A 22,807-nucleotide genomic window follows, 5' to 3' on the forward strand; every position below is an offset into this window, starting at 1 on the left:
ATTTATGTTGTACCATATGAAAACTATTTTGAAAAAATCGAAGAAAGTCATAAAGCGACTGGTCATGGTGGAAGGGATAAAGTTGAGCAGAGTTTAAAAAATAAATACAATATTCCTCGAATAGCAATCCAAATATTTATAAATTTGTGTACAACTTGTAACAAAAAAAAATCAAAACCTTGTAAAGGCGTCGTTATAAAACCAATATTATCGGCAGATTTTAATTCAAGAGGGCAAATTGACCTTATTGATTTCCAATCAACACCCGATGGAAATTTTAAATGGGTTATGAACTATCAGGATCACGCAACCAAATATTTATATCTTCGACCACTTACTTCAAAACGAGCCACCGAAGTTGCACACGAACTTTTAAAAATTTTTTTGGAACAAGGAGCACCTCAAATACTTCAATCTGATAATGGGCGAGAATTTACAGCGAAAATAATTGAAGAATTAGCAGAATTGTGGCCTGAGTGTAAAATAGTACACGGGCGGCCGCGGCACCCTCAGAGTCAGGGATCTGTAGAAAGATCAAATCAAGATGTTGAAAACATGTTACGAGCTTGGGTCGTAGACAATAAAAGTACCAAGTGGTCAATCGGAGTTTATTTTGTACAATGGCAAAAAAACATTTCACATCATCGAATTTTAGGTCGTTCGCCATATCGAGCCTTGTTTGGCACTGAACCGAAGGTAGGTCTTAGTTCTACAAACTTACCTGCCGAAATTATTCAAAAATTATCAAGTGAAGAAGATTTTGAAAATATTTTACAATATTGTGACATAAATAATATCTGCAGTGTTTGTGAAAAATCAGGTAGTGAACTCCAATGTACTATATGTAAAAGAAATATTCATTATGATAATTGCAGCTATTCTATAAATAATAGTAACGATATTGAAAATATTTGTCTGCTATGTAATAATGAAAAACAGATAAAAGTTAACCGCATTGAATCTTACAAACGACAAACTATAGCAGCTAAAAAAATGGCAGAAAATAGTGAAAAACTATTTAAAGAACTAGAGGTTGGTGATCAAATAGTATTAAGTGTTCCAAAAGTAGACCGAGGACCTCTCGATAGTCAAAATATAAATGGGTTAGTGATAGACATTCGGAACGGCGTTTACCAAATTGGCACAGAAGTTGGTATAATAAAAAATTGGTGTTCAAGAGAAGAACTTCAACTAGTGTCAAATAATGGTTTAGAAGACAGCAAAATACAAAAAGACAAATACGTGTCCATACGTGAAGCAGTAGCAAACTTATCAATTTTCAACGGTCAAGGTTTTGTTAAATGTCAATGTCAATCAGGAAAGCGGCAATGTCAAACCAATAGGTGCTTGTGTTTTAAGAAAAATCTTAAATGTTCCAGCAAATGCCACCAAATTACAACATGTGACAACAAGTAATAGGTAACAAAAACTTGTAATTATAATATAACTTTTTATTTATTTTTTATTATTTCATTTTTAAAACAATAGTAATAGTTGACATAATGACACAAAATTAAACATATTATTTCATATACGAGTATCTATACGTGTTTTTCATATTAATAAATAATACACAGCTTTTTTTATGTATAAAATAGCAATAAATAACTGATAGAAAATATATTTAAATTTTTAAAATAATACAAAATGTTCTTTTATTATTTGCCTGGCATGAAATAGGCATTTAGTCAAATGCCTAGTCACTTAATTAAATGACTAGGCATTTTACTAAATGTCTAGGCGGATAGTGAAATTGCATAAACATTAAATTCTTTGACTATATGCCTAGGCATTTAATAAAATGCCTGATTTGACTATATGCCTACGACATATATATAGTTATACCCGATTATATGTATATATATATGTAAATGTTCGGTAAACAAGGTATTACATAAATATTATATATACATAACACTACAGGGCGATTTTTTTATCATGAACCACTCATTATTTCAAAAAGTATCTATGTTTTTGAAAATATTTTTTTACAAAGTTTCATGTTGTTAAAAAAACAACGTTTTTATAAAAAAATTATATTTTTTAATATTTTTTATCCTTATAATTTTTTTACTTTTTTACTTTTTTGAATGGCAACCTAGAGTTTTAATTTCATATTCCAAAGCAGAATATTTTTCTAAGTATTTTGATACGTAAAAGTCGAATTTTGGACGAGTAGTTTATGAGTTATAAGTATTTAAAGTAACCGAGAAACATCCAGTTATAACTAAGAAACGAAATTTTCACCACATAAAAAGGAGAATTTTGTCTGTGCAATATCGTTTTTATTTTTTCGATATCGCTTATACAAAAAAAAATTCTTATTGTTGTATAATACATTAATTTTGTGTTTTTTAAGCATGAATAACTTTTTTTGTAGTTTTGATATCGAAAAAATAAAAACGATATTGCACAGACAAAATTCTCCTTTTTATGTGGTGAAAATTTCGTTTCTTGGTTATAACTTAGTTATTATAACACATGCGGGTGTAGGTAGCGTCTTCTTGAGCATTGTCCGTTGTTCGTACCACGCAATGTGAACGAGTATGCTATATGTATCTATAATATAATGATAAAATAATAAAGTATATTATAAATTGTTATTAAAAATATTGTCGTATTGTACGCGTGGTTAACATTAGTGGTTACATGTTACATTATATAAGTGTACGTAGTTATACCACAGTAAGTATATATATAGGCATCGACAATAAATTATTTAGCAATTTGATGCTCAAAATCGCTTAGCTAGGACCAGCAACATTCTCAAAAATGTATATAAAGTTGTTCACTTGAAAGAACATATCATCTCATCGTAAATATAGTGCATAAAATGATACAATATTTATGTAATTCAATCCATATGTACCTTTAAATGTGATCATAAACACTTTTTAGTTTCTAAAAATATTACTTACTGCAAAGTATGTATAAAATATTACGTTCGACGGCCTTAGAAAATGACTAGGACGATGTTTTTATAATTATATATAACTATTACCAGTTATATATGATCCTATACTATACATATATGTAAATATTGGCGGATAGACTTCATCATGTATTAAATTGTATACGCTTTTAAACGTATGTTGCGAAAAGATAGACACTAAACTAAAAGACACTTAGGCGTATCTATTGTTACGACTTCCGTAATAGCGTCATATTTTAAAATATATATATTTTTCCAATTTGCCATTCGATTAGGCATATATAATATTATATATTCGTATTAGGTGGTATGTTACGTATTTCAAAACACTATATATGTGTATTTTGTATATATATAATATCACATGATGCAATTAATCATTTGCATCTATTGTATACATTGTATATTTGTATAATATAAATTCATCGTGGTCATAACAGGCGGTCTTCCTGTCGTCCGATTTCAGATCAAAAACACGCTGATGATGGTCTGCGCAGTACCCGTTTAATGGGTTTTTTTTTCGGTTGGATAAAAAAAAAAAAGGAAATTCGCAACGTTTGTCGGCGGTGTCGTTTACGAAGTGTTATACAATACACCACGTACACGTATTATAATAGCAATGAGAACATCATCATCATGTATCATCGTCGGCAAAGCCCCCGAGGCCGTTACGAACACAATAATAATCATGTGTATAATACGCATAACATATACCTATACTTAAAAATATAATATATTAATATAATAATATATTGTGATATATCATATTAAGTCGTGTTGTCCATACGTAACAGTGCAGCTCGGCGGCATCTTTATTGTATATATAACAATATACCTGTACGGGGCCTACTGATTATATTATACATATAGGCGGCGAAAAACACTATTAGATTAAAAAATTACCTGTTGACATCATCTCACACCGTCATAATCGTCTACACCACCGGCAAACCATGTTAAATACACATGGCCGATATAGGTATTAATATTATACATATATATGTCTCTGCGGGTTACACGTGCACACATAAATCACGCCATTCGAGCGAAATGGTCCGGGTACGATGTAGTACCTGCCTAACGATGCCGAAAAACCAAAGATAATTCACCATATCATATATAATATTACGTATACACATGACCATACAATACATTCGGTTAAGAATACGTATACATGTATATACGTCGTCGATTCGGGTGCAATGTCACAAATTCTTAGGGCTGTTACTTCACGTATATATGTTCATTACTGGTGCGTGGTGAGGGAGAGTATAGGTACAAATAACAAAATCCGAACACTTCCTCAATATTGAACTCTGCATGTATATGACACTATTATTCATAACGCATAATATACTGTAGTTTTTTCATGTTTTTTTTTTCGTTTTCGAGCATCGTTTAAAACATCACTAAGCAATAATGGTTACAAAAATATAAAATATGACATACTCTTTTCGTGTTTTTTAAACTCATTTGTACTTATAGTTTCATATTAACACTTATGGGCCCGACCTTTTTCTAAATCTATGCCCGTCGAGGTGTCGAGTAATTTTTACATGTCTCTGTAGAATTTCAACCATTAGTATAGATATTAAGAACGAACAAACATCTCTGTGATAAAAATATTCCATTAAATTTATATTTTCGCGAGAGACTATAACATAGACTCTTATAAATACCTATATACTTACAACGGATCACTTTATAATATTATCTTCGTACTTAATACTGCTTCTATTTAGCGCATTCCCATCATTAATGAACGCGTTCTGTATATTATAATAGCTGCATATATGGAGTGAATAATGTATATAGTCTGCTGCTGTTGGCGCTATACTATTAGGTACATATAATTATGTTATGTATACACTATACAGGTACCTACCTGTATAATAATGTGTAAGCACGTTACAATAATCATATACGCGCGCCAGTAGTAATATATAGTCAGTAGTAATGGTATAATATGGGGGAAAAAAGGACGATGATATAATAATAAAAGAATGGAAAAAAAACCCCGACTAAACGATTCGGTGCCCGCTTTATGATCTATATAAACTCGTTTGTTCCCCCAAGTTTGGACCAGATCCTTATAATGATCTCTATATGGCTCATGCATCATCGTCGTAAATAGTTACATATTATATTATGTTTATTTGGGTCTTGGGTGAAGTAATAGTCGGAATAATAGCTAATATATTATAAAGTGGTATATAAAATAAAAAAAATCTTTTGAGCATTACTCTATAAGTAATTCTGAAGCCAGGAATTTTCATTTAGGTTGCAAGGTGAAAATGCATTTTAAAATAATTCGGATTTACCTAACCTAACTGTCGTATACTATAGACAGTCGTCAAAATAATATATTATATATATAATTATAATTATATAATTGTAACTTGAATTGTAAATTATTAACATAGGTCAGTGAAGCTAGATATACGTAATAAGGTGGCATAAATATTTCCTATATAACGCCGCCAGACACACAGGCGCGGGCAGTCCCGTTGTAGCTGAGTGATTCGGCGAAAACGTAGATACGACGATTGTACGTGTGAAGCGGCGATCGTAGTATAGGATAGGAAATCTGGATTTGCTAAGTGTTTTATTTATGTTTGTTTTAATTTAATTAGAGTGTTTCCGACCTGTAAACCCGACTTGAATATTATTATTTCAAGTCTTCTTCGTGCATATACCTTTATATGTGAACAGTGCTCAGCAGAGTCGTGCCGTTAAGATTTAGCACCCAGGGCAAAATTAAAAATATTCGCCCTCTTTAAGATTAAAAAATTATAAAAAAAATTTTTTGCACCTCTTTAAACGATGCGCCCGGGGCGTATGCCTCCTAGCCCCCCCCCCCCCCCCCACGGCACGGCTCTGGTCCTCAGACACATATAAATGAGGTTTATTTTAAACTGGATGAACAATCGTGGATTCTAATTTCTAATAGTCATTTCCAATCTTAAAAAACGGACGTAAAAAAGACAAACGCACACCATCGCACCTAAATAAGTTACAAGTGCTAATTTCAATTTATTATAGAAAGAGTCACTATAGCTTAGAACGTACGTTGATGAGGTGTATAGTTGGTTTACCGCGTATTAGCTAATACGGGTGATACCACATAACCTCTATTATAGTATTATCATAACACGATATTTAAATACTAAATATGAAAAAAATACATTGTAAAAAAATGTCAACAAATAAATATAATATGTAATATAAGTATATATTTTCGAAGTAGATATATAGACTATACATGGTAGTCTATCATTCATCTGTGGCATTCGTCGGGATTTTGACGATTTTCAAGAAATTCATAATTTAAAAATGTTGGTTTACAATCGCGAAACAGGACAGTCACCTGTATATACGAGTAAAGTAAAAATATTTGCACTCACAATAACGACTACATGTGTATCAAATATTTACTTTGGGTGAAAATAACTCCAATATAGAGTACCTACCAGAATAGATAACGATTCCGAGGGAAGCAACCTAACTGCATTGTATTATACGTATAGGTATATAGGTGCATTGGTATACCCCAGCGGGCGTGTATTTAATACGCTGCATTGCTTATGTACCTAAATATACCTGCCGAGAGTCGTATTTACTGCGCGATATCATAACATTATTATGAATATGTACATAATTTTAAGTACCTACAATACGTATAGGCACTTAACTACGGGCTACGGCCGTGATGTGTTTATACGAAGTATCTAAAAGAAAAAAAAACTTAACTCTTTAATTTTTCTTTATAAATTACATATACGCGCTCGATAATTAAGTCATCAGCTGTTTATCGTTCCATAGACGCGCGCGCTTCCGCGTCCTAAGTACACTGTATTAAATATAAGTAATCATCATTGTCGTTACCCGAAATGATATAATTTCTCTGGTCCTCCGGAGGATTTCGTCATTATTGAGTTTCACGTCATAGATATCGCACTACACGGCAGCGTCTTAATGGTACGCGTCTATATTTATTATCATATATGTATAGTACCTAATACGCATGCAGGGTATTTATATACACCTACCGCAACGAAACATGATAATAATAATATAGTGTCCGTCGTGGTATTATTAGTAAACCGAAGTACCTACATAATATATATAAAAATATATAAGAGTTGAGAGTTTCAAGTCAGACGCAGCGAACTGCAGCTATAATTTTACCGACACATTTTTCCATACAAACAGCCCATCACAAGATTATAACTAATAATGTCTATGAATAATAAATATTTGATTTTATAATTAAATATTATACTATGAACACTATAAAATATCTATTAATATTATAAGTATATTTCATTGGTTTAATATTGCACTATATTGCACTATATATACAGTCCCCGGTTTACAAATTCGTCATGCAATTTAATATTATAGGCCCTTTTACTATCTGCCTACCTCTACCTCTATTAACTTCAATACGAAAATATCATTTATAAAAACACGTAATTGAAAAATAATTTTACATAGGTATAATTTTATGATTATGGGTTGTTGAACATAAAAGAAAATAATTATTGCTTTTGTTTATAATACTATCATTTTGATACATGGAACGTTCAATTCTGGCTACACATTTTATTAGAAATTGTGTAACAAAAAAAAAAAAAAAGTTAACTTCTCAAACTATATAGATGCAGGTGTCCCTATAGTTCTTCTTGACCGACCCTCGATGAGCTGCAGCACCTGTGCGCACGCTTATGGGTTTACACGATGATGTATACCTAATTACTTGTATACCTACGTCGTAATGTGAAAGCAAGTGACGGCGCTTTTCGGTATAAGTATTCTATTTAACGTGAGATAAACGCGTCGGATTAAAATTTTAATTATTGTGTAGAATATTGTGATGCGATTTACGGTCGATTATTAATAATAAATAGGCACACTGTACGAGTGTAGAATACTCGAAGAGATATGGAACCGCAATGCGACGATTTTCGATATTGCACCGGCAAGAAATATGTGTTATTCGACCGCCATTAAGTTAATAGAAAAATACATTTCAGAGCGCCGATACACAGCCATGGGTGCCTATCGTGATTACAGAAGTTCTTAAAAATATGCAAAACAATACATGAACACAAAATATAGCTTATAATAAGTGCAACTCTATGATAAACAGTACCTATATACGGCTATACTGCAGTGGCGATCGACATCGGATCGCCCATAAGGGTGCGTACGTCGACAACGTAAAAATTGTAATTTATAAATGATAATAATATGTTAAAGGTATATCCTATATCCACAGGCAATGCACACTTGTACTTAAGTAGTTAAGTACGTTTATACACGATTCTATCGTGGCAAATTAGCACGCTTTAAATATGTTCTTACGACAGACTGGAATCTCTGTAAATATTGCTACAGCTAGCACAGCGCACGACGAAACGTATACAACGTACATTAATTATAGTCTATAGATCGGATCATAATATTTAAAACGTCATTATATTTTCGATGATATAATCGAACAAAAAAAAAATAAATAAATAAATAAATAATAATATATACAGGAATTTACACAACCAATCTACCAATTTTATATTATATTAATATTATGAATAAGACGCGACAATAAAAAACGGTAATTAAAAAACACGCACACGCGTAGACAATCGTACATACACATTCATAGTTTTATGTTATGTCTGCGTGATGCATACAACGTATATGTATAATAATAATATTATATTATACAGAACGTAATAAAATATTGTAAAAGACGCTACGCGGCATCAAAAGAGTTCGAAAACAACGAAAAAAAAAACCGACTAAAATACTCGTTTTTCGATGGAACACCGAAACGAATGTTACAGGGTAAAAAAAAAACCACTGGTTTCGATGCCCGCATTAATTACTATAGAAATTACAATATAAAAAATGTATAATAAAGTGATGGGCGAGCGTTACTGAAAATATTACAAGTACCTTAAATGTTATAAAATCGCCTGCGTGCGTTATAATGTTAACAATGAGCGACACGCGATAATAATGATGACGTCATATAATTTTAAGGGTGACTGAAGTGTATGCGAACTGGACAATTTTAGTCCGATGCACAAAACGACGAGGGCCACTGTTCGATGTCAGACGGAATTTCAGTGGGACCCCTTTCCAAACCCTCGACACCCTACGAATTTATCCGACCCGAAATAGAGTACCCACATAAATTATAAATCAACAAGCGTTCTCACCGAAAACCTCAAAATTCTCGTGCACAAGACGTGTTCGTAAATATAATAATATACCATGTTGCTCGACGGCTGCAGCAACCGCGCGGTATATACCCGACGTAACCGCGTGGTATGTAGTAATCTGGCTTCCGTTTGCTCGCACGCATATATAGCGACTTGTCTGTGCGCGCTATCGCACGTCCGTACGCGCACTACACATAATATTATAATAATCGTATAATATATGAATCCCGAGAATTGTGACACGTCTTATTTTTCTCTACTCCCTAGCTCGACCTTCTCACAACGCTCGTTTTTGTGTGTATTATTATTATTATTATTATCATTTTACACGACACTGGTACAATAACTACAGTGGTCGGTGCACGGCTCCCCGTCGGGTGACTCTTCTCGTAGTCGACACACTCACACACCCGCTGAGCCGAATCCTCTGGGCCGACGATCCGCGACAGTGGGCCGATGCTGCTCGCGTACATAACATATTCGAGTGTACGTACATATATAAATCCTTTTCGTCGTTGCCACTGCACTCACGGTGAGAATGATAATAATAATAATAATAATATACCCTCGTCCTTTTTGTGAACGTGGGTGTATCCTAAATTTGTCTTTTATATGTAATGTATTCGGGCAGACGAGTGGCGAGAGTTTCATATTATTCTACTATTCCATTTGGGTACCTATTGCAGGCGCAGGTTATCTCATCGACTCTATATAGAATTTTCGTTTTCGTTTCAGTATCCAATACGTCTTCCAAACTTTATATCGATATTAAAGATGATGGTGCCTCGATAACAAAATTGATATATTATAATAGAGAATATGTATATGTGAAGACAGAAAAAAAGATCAGTGGCGGTGATCGTGTAACGCGATTACCGCTGAGGTCGGTTGTTATTGTTAGTGCGGTTGTTGTTATAACATTATTTGTTCGTTTATTTGCAATCGGTGTATACGTCAGATAATATATACCATAACCTAGGTATATGATTTTTTCTCAGTTTGAATTTGGTTTCTATATAGAAGAACAGAAATAACGGTTCCAGTTTCAATACGGTTTTTATAGATAAACCCAAAATTTTTGAAACAAATCTAAATTATAATATCAAAACTACCATTAGTCATAGAAAAATAGCTTTGGAGTATCTACCTATTAAGTACCTACTTCCAAAATATTAGTTCTAGTTCCAAAATATTTAAACGATGATTCGATTTTGGAGAGAATTTGTCAAATCGCGTTAGACGACCACGTAGTGTTAATTTATATTATATAACAATAATAATATAATTATGTAAAAGTATTTATAGGTACCGTATGGTAAACACGAACAATACATTTTTTCAGAGAGAAAATTAATCGATTTCTATTTAGTTTTTTTGTTTTTTGTACACAGTAAATAATAATAATAATAATATTATATATGTAAAAAAAAACTAATTAAATAAACAACGAAAATCCATAACTAATAATAGACATATTATATACTTTTATTCTTATCCCCAAATTGCACTCCAAATCGATTTTTAAAATATAAATTCATATTTACAAATTATTCATAATAGATAACATAATTTTTTTCGATACATAAATGCGTGTCGAGCAATCCAACTTATATTTACATCCCATATACATTTATTGTATACTCGTATATGATGCGCACGAGGGGCTAATATAATATATTATTCTGAGAACACAAACATATATAATTTTTAACAATATACAATACCGATATTTTATGTATAGGTAAAAATAATAATAATAATAATAATAATAATAATAATAATAATAATAATGATAATCTGATAATAATAATAGTATATATGTTAGCTTTTACAAATCTACAGAAAAATGTTAGAACGGTTAAAATTATTTCTTAATTCCAGCGCGGAGTCGTTTATATAATTATATTATATCCAATATAATAATATAATATGTATAATAATGTATATATATATCGCCAGTATAAGGCGAACGGCGGCGGTAACAACGACCAGCACAATAATATAAATATAATATGTATAGAGTAGTCGAAGAATTTCCGTTTCCCGTGTTGGCGAGCGCTAGAAATCCACTGCGCAGCAGTGTCTGGAGGTTCAGTCGTCCGAACGTCCTGAAAATTAAAAATTGCAAAAAATATAATAAATCAGCCGTCAACGATAACATCGGGAAAAAAAATTATTAAAAACGTCATATTGCGGTGGAGCGAAGCGTATATATTTATTTCGACTGCAAATGTAATAAATTCTAATACCCTATCTGCGACCATCCCCTCCCCACGACGCATCCGGGCACGTAATAAAATATCATTTCTTCACATATCTCTGGCCATATGGGTACCTAAATGGATAAATACCATAAAATATACGTAAGGTTGTCGGTATACCATAGGTAGATGCACTCGAATAATAGCTATTTGGCTGGGTGGGGCAATGCGGGGTTTGAGTTTTCAGGTGCACTTGTCGCCGCGAGAAATCATCACCGCCGCCGTGCCCGGTCGGTGGCGCAAACAATATAATAATATATAGGTAGTGTATAAATGGCGTTTTCTTACATCATACTATTATTACTATTGTTGTACAGTTGCACTGCGCGTGGTCATACCTCGCCTACATTATTATATAATCGGGCGTATTGCGTTTGCAAAGTATTTCAATAAAAATAATATGGTAATGTGTGTGTTATACGTCGCGTATGGTATATGAGACCGTGCTCGACGCGATGAGAAACGGACGCATCTGCAGGGTCGTATATAGCGAAAAACAGTCGGGATCGAACAAAAAAATATATCAATAAAAAGAAATCGAGCGGGCGAGTGGCTTTGCTGCCGAACGTTTTTTTTTCCTCGTCCTGCAAAACTTTTGGTCCGCCAAGATAGTTTTAACAGCTGAGCACCTCGAGCTAAATTCGCACGGGATTTTCGCGACGATGTACAGCTGCAGCATAGGTCGAACAAAAACGCTAAATACGACGTCAGTTAGCCAACAAGACGGCATAATAAGCGCCGGACAAAAACGAGACGGTTATTATTGCACTGAGACACTGCGAGAATTTCGTATTCCCAGTCAACTTGTAAACTTTTTACTTATTATACGCATATTGCGTCACGAAATTGACATGGGTATACTGTCCGGGGATAGATCGGTAATTTGGGACAGTTATTGCCTCTGCAACGACCTACCATAATTAAAAATAAAAAGGTAAACAATTCCCAGATAGGGGCAAATATATCTATTATTTATTAGTATACAGCGTATACACGTCAACATCATGTTTTGTATAATCCATTAAACTGAATATCTATAATAATGATAGTTTGTAAGTAGCGTAATTATTGATGTTAAAATGTACAGAAATATTACAGTCAAATACGGAAAGTCAGTTATATGCAGTACCACCATGTATCACACATATAAGAGTATTAAACAGACGTATAGAACTTATACATGATTAATGTACTTGAATTTTCGGTCGAAAATATTGAAAAAAAAGAGAAAATCATTTTTATCCAGAGCACCGTAAAATTTAGTGCCGATTCTAAATGCGGCGTAACCAAACTACTGTTAGCCGTTATACGTAAAATACGAACGAAATCTCGTGACACGGAAATGTGATAGCTGTTATAAACGATTACGCTTTTACGACGCGGACTATTATTGAGAAATCGAAATGCGGTAACGCCGACAATTTAGCGGACTGTACGACAATAATGATAGCACAGCAGGGTGTGCAATAGCCAATGGGCATGCCTACCGTCGTAATACGCACAGAAATACCTGAACGTCGACGGGGCGTGAGGTAATCGAGTAGACGCTTTATGTATATCGAGACGAGAGTGTATAATACGAAGCGAGTGTGTAGTGCATTTAAATGCGTTTATAATATGCAGTCTGACGCGCACGCGTATTTATAATACATATATAATGCGTAATATAGGTAGTATAGGTATACCTCGGCATGTTTATAAATGTGTACACACATACACGCAGACGGACGGGACGGACGGAAACGCAGACGGAGGTAACCCATTCACCGATCTTAATCTCTGCTCATCTGTCAGTGTCAACACTTGCAGCAGCGGCAGCAGCTCGATACCACTCTATGCCCACCCGATTCTCCACGCGACCGCCCCTCTCACAGTCCGACAGTGTTTTTATTTTATAGGTATATTTATATACACACTCCTCCTCCGGCAGCGTCACTCGCCCACCCCTTCCCCACATCACAACGATCTCTTGAGCTTGTTCTATATATTATTCTAAACCTCTGTCCACAGATTATAATGGCACAGCAATATTGTTTGTACACAGCGAGGTACACGCCATATGATTTATCATCCGAATAGATATCATACGCCGCTGGACCAGAGCTGCAGGTGCTCGTAAATAATTTAGGTGCATAGTAGTTACACATCATGGCAATATGCTAACCGATTAATCCATTTAGGTGGCATTTATTTAGTCTTGTTTTATGTTTTTAAACACTGTAAATTATGATTGCGCGAAAATGTGTAACAGCAGTATATAGGTATACAGGTACAAATAACACTTCCGTTAGAGAAAGGTAATTTTTATGGGGGTGTTTATTTTTTTGACAGTCCTTATATATTTTAAATATGAATATTTTTCTGAAAATGTCGACCTATACCAATAAAATATAATGAATAAATATGTGTTTGTGTTTTTTTTTCAAAACAGTGCTAACAAAATGTCGTGGCTGATTGTCGTTAATAGAATTACAAAATAAATTCACGTAAAACACGGTGATAATATTGTATAGTATAATACCTGAGACAAAAAAAAAAAATCATTTTATGTTCTCGGAATGACTAGAAATAATTATTTGTGTATCGTCAAATGGATTTTCAGTTTAAAATGTATACCAATAATATTACATGCCTATAACATTACATTATCGTTTACTTGCCATCAGCATATATGCTGTACCTATAAACGTTTACCGTAAGACAAATACCGTAGTACAAATCGCAATATTTAATAATATTATTCGCTTTTTTCACATTCCACCGCGCAGAAAAACACGGACAATGTGTCGCGCGATTTTAACGTACCCTCAGATGACGATGAACTGCGGCGAAAATTACACGGGCGACACGTAACCGTTCATCTGTCTGTGCTGCTGTTGCTGGTGCTGTTGCTGATGCGGCTGTTGGTGCGGTTGTTGCGAAGGCCTGTAAAATTCACGTCAACGTATATATTATTATGATATCATAATTATTATTTCATTTACCGCCAATGGCCAATCGATAGATCTCCACCGACTCTCCGGCAACCTGTCGATCCACGATCACAGGCTGATAAAGTGATAATATAATAATAATAATAAACCATAATATTTTTATACACGGCACACTTACGTCTTGTAAAACGGTTTGAACGCCGTACTCGCGTCGTTGGCCACAACCGCCATCTGATGGTTGTTGTTGTTAGTGTTCGAGTTGTTATTGTTGTTGTGTTGGTTGAGCGTGACGTGCTGCTGATGATATTGCTGCTGTTGCTGCTGTTGCTGCTGCTGTACGTCTTGAGCCGACCTGACGACATCGTGCTGCTGTTGCTGGAGCGGCGGAACGTGTTGCCGGTGGTGATAATTGTTGTGCTGGTGTTGCTGTTGTTGCTGGTGGTGGTACCCGTTGTAAGTGCCCTGATGGCCGCCAAACTGCTGTTGTTGCTGTTGACCGGAAGAGGCGGACAGCGGTAATTTCATGTTGGGCGGGGTTTGCGGTGGCGTGTCGGTCTGCACGTCCGGATATCCGGCCATTTGCTGGGCTGACGACGACGACGAATTACTGTTGCCGCCATTGTAACCACTGCCGTAAAATCCGTTGGCGCCGTACCTGTGCACAAAAACACGGTTAAAGTGGTTAAGCAGGCTTGTACAAATATTGATTTCGATAAACTTGGTTGGTGAACTAAACATAATAGAGAACTAACGATTGTAAAATATTAAAATATGTGGTTCATTTTATTTTTTTAATAGTGAAATATAAATCATCGATAGTTCATTACTCTTAGTTATTATATCTTATAATATTTTGACATGTAATAAAATCCCTGCGCAAGACACATATCCTGAAGAGGTGAAAGGCAATGAAAAATTCATCTTAGATCATGTCAGCCTGCACGGGCCTCCTATATCCGGCACATAGATAATTAGGCTATACGCTCACGCGTTAATAAATGTATAGGCACTTGTATATAATACGTATACAGTAGAGTCATGACGAATCGAACTTTAAGGGAAGTAAAATTCAATGAGACTTATGTGATTTTCAAAGTCATATGAAACGTAGTTGTTTACCGTATCGTGAGTTTATAGGAATTTTTATGAAATGAGGAAAAAGTTCTAGTTTTAAATTTTTTTGTTGATTTATCGAGACTAATTGATTGCGTATCATTTAATATTGTAGCTGGCGCTTATGGCTTACCTGGAGTAAGACGATCCGGATGGCGACAGGGACGAGGTGTTGGGCATGGTGAAACCGGGTGACGCCAGGCTCGGACTGATGACGTTCGGCCACTGGTGGCCGGGTGGCGGAGTCTTGGACGCGGCGGTGTCGGCCAGCGACCATATTTTCGGCTTGGTGGGCGGCAACGGTATACCGCAGTCCTGATGGTGATCGTCCTGCATGACGTGATGGTGATGCACCTTCATGTGGTGCATCTGATCGGGGTGGTACAGGTGTTGGAGCATCGGCTTGCGATCGTCGTCGCCGTCCGACATGACGCTCTGGCCCATCATGTGATCTCCGTGACCATCTGATGTCGCACATAGAAAAAACAATACATAATGATCATTCCGTTCGGTTGCGAATGCGAGAGGAAGTCGGAAAATCGGGTTCCAGTACAGTTTGGTCGCAGGAACTCGATTTCACGAGGTTAATTCGGAAGAACAGCACGATGTATATAAAATAGTGCCCCCTAATAAAATACCTACTATATTATGTTGAGTTCAAGAAAATCAAATATTCGATTTACAAAATCTAACGCTCGCGGTTAGTGATTTTGAGTCTCGCCTAAACGAAATATATAGGCTTTAGAATAGATAATTTTTGTCGCTCGAAATAACAGTATAATGTATACGCCTCTTTTCCCATATTATATCATCCATCAGAAATATAAAACATCAACGGTCAGACAATGGACGGCTTATATAATAAATATTTATGTATACGCCTCTACCGGAATAAAACTGATGAGAACCTAACCGGGAAAATCCGACGCGAATATTACAGTCATGCAATCTTATGACTATCGTTGGCGTTTGATATTACACATAATGTTACGTACAATAGGTACAATATCGTACAACTGTCAACGATTATAATATATAATACTAGTCAGAATTTAAGTACCTAAGGCATATGACAGTATATGCGAAAAATAATGTACCTCGTCCCAAATACAATATGATGATGACGATATGTATACAATAATATGTGAACGATATGCGTGGGCGTAAAGAAAATCATACATTCGCTAGGATAGAATATTGTATAGCGTGAACGCACAATCGCGGAAAATAATAGCATTAGGCATTACCGTCGAAATAATAATAATAGCAATTTTCACGACTCGCGTGTATTGTTTATAAATTATTATTATTATTATCAGACACACGTTTGGACGCGTACACACACATATATATATATATTATATATATTATTGTGTGTACGGCGTGTGAGCGTGTAATTGCGCGGATATGCAAATTTCGTACACACAAACACACATTCATAATATATATATATATTATACACTGCACAAATGCGCTCACGAATCGACCGGCCAGCAGCATCCGCTGCAGCGGCAGGAGTAGCAGCCGCCTCGCGCATAATATTATTATATTATATTATAATAGTAGTCGCGAGCGGCCGATTCACACGGCGTTATATGTGCACCTATATATGTATAATATACATGTGTGCGCGTATATACTTACGCATACGACTCATGACATCTTTATAATAATAACACATACGAGAAGAAACGGGAATAAATTACATTACGCGTTCGCGTGTGTGAGTTGGTGTTTATTTATTATTATTTTTTTTTTTTCAACACGCGGTCTTGGGTGTGAAACGGATTGCGCGCGATGGTCGTGACCGGGAGATGGCCGAGATAAAGGCGAAAGCCCTACCGTTTCGAGTACGCGAGCGCTGCACAATACTCTACACCACTACGGCCATGAATAAAACACGATATATATGCACACATGTATTTAATATATATATATATATAAGAGGGCTATACAAATGGGCACGTCCCGCGGAGGCGACAATGATTCATCCGCAAGCCCGAGTAAACGGCTCGGCCGGCGTTCCCGCGAGAGACGACCCCGTCGACGCAGTTTTAAACGGCACATAATAATATTACAATATAATAATATAGAATATTATCATTACTGCGCTGCAGTGGTCCCCTTCGTGAGCGCCCGCATTATATGGGATTGTCATTATAATATTATAGGAAAAAAATAAAAATACTTTTCGTTAATAGCTTCGAAATGGTAATATTATGCCCGACCACCGCTCTCTCTCTCTCTCTCTTTCACACCCCCTCGCTTTAACACGCCTTTTCTCCGCGCGCACATATTAACCGTTTAGGGAGAGCGGTGCGACCGTATAAAAGCTCTCATATAATTTTCGACGAATAAAATATGTATATACGTATAAGTGCAGGATCCTCGCACTCACACATATTATATTCCACAAGTGTCATCCTCGTCTGATTTCATACGCACACAGAGGGGTCGCGACAATTACGATAATGCGTTACGCATCGTTCTGCACCGTTTTTCTCCGCAACACACACATAACAAAAAAAAAAAAAAACCATATCAACAGCGACACAATTTGTACACAACATATTCAAGCGGATGTATATAAGGCGAAGATTATGTTATATTGGCGCATACCTTTTCTGACGTCCTTGTTGCATTGTTTCTCGTCGCCCATCAGCATATCGTCCTTGTCCTTGTCCTCGCAGTCGGACGACCCGGCGTCGTCGTCGTCGTCGTCGTCCGTCTTGTTCTTGGGCTCCCACGTCATCTTGTTCTCCTTCTTCAGCCGCCTCCGGGCGTTGGCGAACCACGTGCTGACCTGCGTGAGCGTCATCTTAGTGATAATGGCCAGCATGATCTTCTCGCCCTTGGTCGGGTACGGGTTCTTCTTGTGCTCGTTGAGCCACGACTTGAGCGTGGCCGTCGACTCCCGGGTGGCGTTCTTCCGCCTGGCCGCCAAGTCGTATCCCGCGCTGTACCTGCGGAAACGGACGTCCGGTCAGACATTTTGCGAAATGCCGCGTACGCGTGTGTGACGGAAACGAAGCGGATATTACACATAATATATAAATATATGGAAGCGGTAGTGTAACCGCGGAGAGGACGCGCCGTCGTTCGGTCGGTCGGCTGCACCGGCCGAGGGGACGCGGACCGCGCATATAGAAGATTTATGATCAATACCGGTTAGATTTATGCATCTATACGCGCTTGACCCCGCACTGGGACGTAAACGCGTGTTTGTGCCTGCATGTGTGTGTTTGTGCACGAGCGTGTGTGCGTAAACGACGCGTAATTTATGCTCGAAGACGACGACGGGCGCATGTGATATTCGTCTGCACACACGCGCGCTTTTATTATGATTATTGTTATTTCGTCTCTGTCTCTGTGGCGTCTATTCGAGAAGAAAAAATAATTTTTTTCGTGTGCCTCCCCACCCCCACCCACCACCAATTCACCAACTATACACCCGGTCGGGCGAGTATCCCGCCGGGTTGTCACAACATGTCATCCACGCGTGTATAAAAATATCATAATGTATAATATAGGTAGGTAGTATAATATAATAATGCATGATAATATGAATAATAACAACACATCCACCGCCTAATTTGTATAATCGCGCCCGACAGAGACACGCACTGGGAGAGAAAACTACAGAGAACGGGAGACGGCGAGATCATCCGTTGAGTGGCGGAGGGGAACGTTGAGAGAGCAGAAGTCCATTATTAAGTCTTTGACGGGAATCATTGGCCGAAGTTCGCCACGGGTAGTTATACGTATACTCGTACGAACGCAGTAACAAAAGCTCTGGGGATTATCTGTCGTATATTATATACAAGCAGTATAGTACGATTCTAATATATAATGATCGGGAGGGGGAGCTCTTCCGTAAGCGCGCAAACAACACAACCCCGGCGGTTCGGTGGTACAAATAATATAGAAATAAAATATATTATATCTGATGTATGTACCTGCGGGTTTTATTAAGTAAAACGAAAGCCGCCACCGACGACAATAATATTTTATATGTACATAAACAGTAAAAATAAAAACGTAAAAACGGGTAAACGGAATAGATATATACTAATAATAATAAAAAAAATCAATGCCCTTTGAGTTTAGTCGGGAATTCCGCTGCGGCGATCGTGTTTTCTCTCTATATATGGCCTCGGTATAACCGGTGCGTGACGGCGGTGGCGCCGAGTAATCGATATTATCGCCAACCGGCCATTTTGTCTTGAGTAGTACTTTGGTAGTAGTACTATAACTAGTACCTAGTAACTAGTAACAGTAGTAACTACTATATAATATCATAACACGACTAGACGTATACATACAATAAAAATATCATTACTACCGTTGCCTTTTAATTATACGCTCATAATATTATTATCACGCAGGTTCCAATGATCTTCCCGCATGCTCGATATCAACATTAGTCGACGCGAAGAGGAACGGTTGGAAATAAAATAAAGTTCAAGCGTGTTAACGAAGAGTAGGTAATAAAAACATGAAAATAAACACTGCTCACCCGTAAGCGGCCAAAGTGGAGTCGTAATGATAGTAGCCAGTGGATGGTTGCAGACTGGCGCTAGACCACATATCCGACGAGCCTGTCGAGTCTTTCAGTCCGTACGGGTTGCTCTGAAAAAAAAAAAAACAATAAATCGAATGAAAAAAGTTAAACGTACGAGCAATTTTTATTTAGACCCAGGACAATATATGTATATATATTATATATATATATATATATTTATAATACGACGACGACGACGGCAAAACGTGCGCGCAAGTTTTTTCAAACACGCGGACACGACAATCAGGTTAGGTCGAGTCTATAAATCTACGATTCTGTTTATAAGGCGGCTTATAATAATGTATATGAAACTGGTCGAGAGGTAATCCCCCCCGTTTGCGTATACACAATTTGCCCAGGAGGTCCGACGCATCAACGTCACGAGGTTGCGCACTGTCCTTATATTTTTATTATTATAATTGTTGTTGTTGTTGTTATATTGTCGTCTATATATGCCGAGTATATAGAGCCGGGTATGTGACAAGCGGCGGTGGCGTTTCGGGAGCTCCAACGATCGATCTATTTTAAATGCTTCGAGTATACGGCGTCATGTTATATCATCTAAGTCGAAACTTTATTTTTGCCGACCGACGAGAATTAATCTATAATAATATAAATACCTGTAGCATAGACGCGCTCGATATTATTTTACAGGTTCAAAATTGAAAAAAAAAAACAGGTTATTCGTAGTTCAAAATTAGTTTGTACTTTTTTATTTAATAGAATTATAATATAATTATTGTATAATAATATGCTAAACCGCAGAAAACGTTTTTACGAATTCAAAACAGGTTTTGCCTCCTACTCCGTCCAATAATAATATATTAGGAATATTAATATATATTATTATGTATTATACATAAGTCGTGGCTCACAAAATTATACGGTTTATTTGTTTTACGATCATTTAATTTTTAATTGATACACATCAATAACAATTTATATGCGTATCTATATATATAGATAGATGACTGATCTAATAGTTTTTGTCTTTATTCTATACATGCATAATAATAATAATAATAATAATAATAATAATAATGATTAATAACTTATTCTTATAGTCTCTGGAATTACATATTATTATGGTTTTATGCGCCACGTTGATCGATGCAGTCAAGACGATAAAAATGTATAGGTACCTATGTATACACTCGATTAATAATATATTATATGGCAAAGCTGTTAAAATATTAGTTGAACATTTTATTTTTTATTATACAGATAGATCGTCGATAATCGTCCGTTTAATAGTTGAGGCACACACATATATATTTATTTACGGATGTATTATTGCGTTTGATGTAACTTGATACACGGTCGTAAAGTGAATGATCTCGGAAAACGATTTCACGCCACACATATAAATCGACAAACTCGCAGACGAATAACGTCATTATACGAATACTTGCCACTCGTAACGATTAATAATAATGATGCTGCACTGTGTTTGTATATCGTCCCATCATTATATTATACAGGAATCTACTCGTGATTTTTTTATTCCCGTCCTTCGTATAAAATTGACAATAAACGAATTCCTTTTATACAAAATTATTTATTTTTATGTTTTTCAATCATATCACAGGTCACGGGAAGCATATTATCCGGCTACCTTTAAATTAGTGGCAAACGGAGTAACTATGATAAAACGAAAAAAACAAATATAGTGATTTATAACCGCTAACAAAATTGGATGACTATTATCTCTACAACTACACTATAACACATAAAAGTAGGTAAACTTATAGAATATTTTGATGTTTTGAACTTTGAGATAATATTGTTCCTCGATTATTATCGCTCTATGAAAAATCGTACCCATTTTACGTTACACTCGTCTTTGGCATACTCGTATAACATATTATATTTAATAAAAATAATATAAGCATTAAACATACATAAATCGGATGAATATTTTATAGAAAACAAGACGAGATCGACTTTTCGTCAAAAACTTTTCGCGCGTGCACACGATAATATTGTACGTAATATATAATATATTAAAATATTAAACATTATAATACGTATAAAATATTATATATAGATAGGCGTGAGTGCGCTCAGTCACGTAGTCAATAATAATATTTCCCGATTTTTTTCCATCGACCGACCATCTTATATTAAATAATATTATGTATGTATTATAATATTAATATAATCGTGTTTGGAATTTAATCGGAGGGAAGCTCGGGTAATTCGTCTAAACGCGCGCACACACGCACACACATTCGCGGATGAAGACGCACAAGACAGTGCATATCTATACGCATTGTACACAGTGTTTAATGAAGTAATACGATTTTAATAACCGGTTTAACGGGCGGGTGTGCGTATACCACGGTATATACAGACGATGACACGGATGAGAGGGTGTGCACGGCGCGCGTGTGTGAAAGTGTGCAAATATTTGGTCTGGAAGTATAGCAGAGGCAACAGCAGCTGGGTCAGGCGTGGTGAAGCTTCCTATCGTGCGTCGGGGTTAAGTGTTAGATACGGCTCCCCGGGGATCAGCGGTGGGGGTGGCGGTGACGACGGCGGCGGGGCGTTAAGAAGCCACCCTGTGGGATATACGCTTTTAATATTAAATGTACCTATATATAGTGCCACGATGTGCAGCACCCTCGGAGGAATTTCACGGCTTCCCGGTTTTAGCTGCGCGAGTATATATTATTATTATTATTATTATTAGATGTATATACGCATATAATATTATATATAATGGCGGAGGGTGATGATGGCCCGTCGACTACGAGTCCTGCGCGTATATATTATTA

General features: G+C 36.1%; 2 protein-coding genes across 3 annotated transcripts in view; one reads left to right on the plus strand and one right to left on the minus strand.

Annotated features, from left to right (window-relative positions):
• The first annotated feature begins 288 nt into the window (after positions 1 to 288).
• On the plus strand, positions 289 to 1,416 carry LOC149056010 (KRAB domain-containing protein 2-like). The gene is made up of 2 exons (XM_089226984.1): positions 289 to 696; positions 940 to 1,416. Exons 1-2 carry the CDS (start codon positions 289 to 291, stop codon positions 1,414 to 1,416), a joined length of 885 nt encoding a protein of 294 aa, XP_089083110.1.
• Positions 1,417 to 10,619: 9,203 nt separating this feature from the next.
• LOC107168569 (homeobox protein caupolican-like) overlaps positions 10,620 to 22,807 on the minus strand; it is a 65,339-nt gene continuing 53,151 nt past the window's right edge. For both annotated transcript variants that reach the window (XM_015518033.2, XM_089225952.1), the window contains exons 3-8: positions 19,986 to 20,098; positions 18,089 to 18,432; positions 15,603 to 15,933; positions 14,535 to 15,011; positions 14,229 to 14,348; positions 10,620 to 11,270 (exon numbers count right to left, since the gene is read on the minus strand). In XM_015518033.2, the coding sequence (XP_015373519.2) occupies positions 14,258 to 14,348; positions 14,535 to 15,011; positions 15,603 to 15,933; positions 18,089 to 18,432; positions 19,986 to 20,098 (1,356 nt within the window). In that variant the 3' untranslated portion in view covers positions 10,620 to 11,270; positions 14,229 to 14,257. The remainder of the gene's footprint in view (positions 11,271 to 14,228; positions 14,349 to 14,534; positions 15,012 to 15,602; positions 15,934 to 18,088; positions 18,433 to 19,985; positions 20,099 to 22,807) is intronic.

Source organism: Diuraphis noxia, unplaced genomic scaffold (genome assembly GCF_037042655.1).
Source record: "Diuraphis noxia isolate RWA-SAM2 unplaced genomic scaffold, SU_Dnox_SAM2 contig0004, whole genome shotgun sequence".
Lineage (NCBI taxonomy): Eukaryota > Metazoa > Arthropoda > Insecta > Hemiptera > Aphididae > Diuraphis > Diuraphis noxia.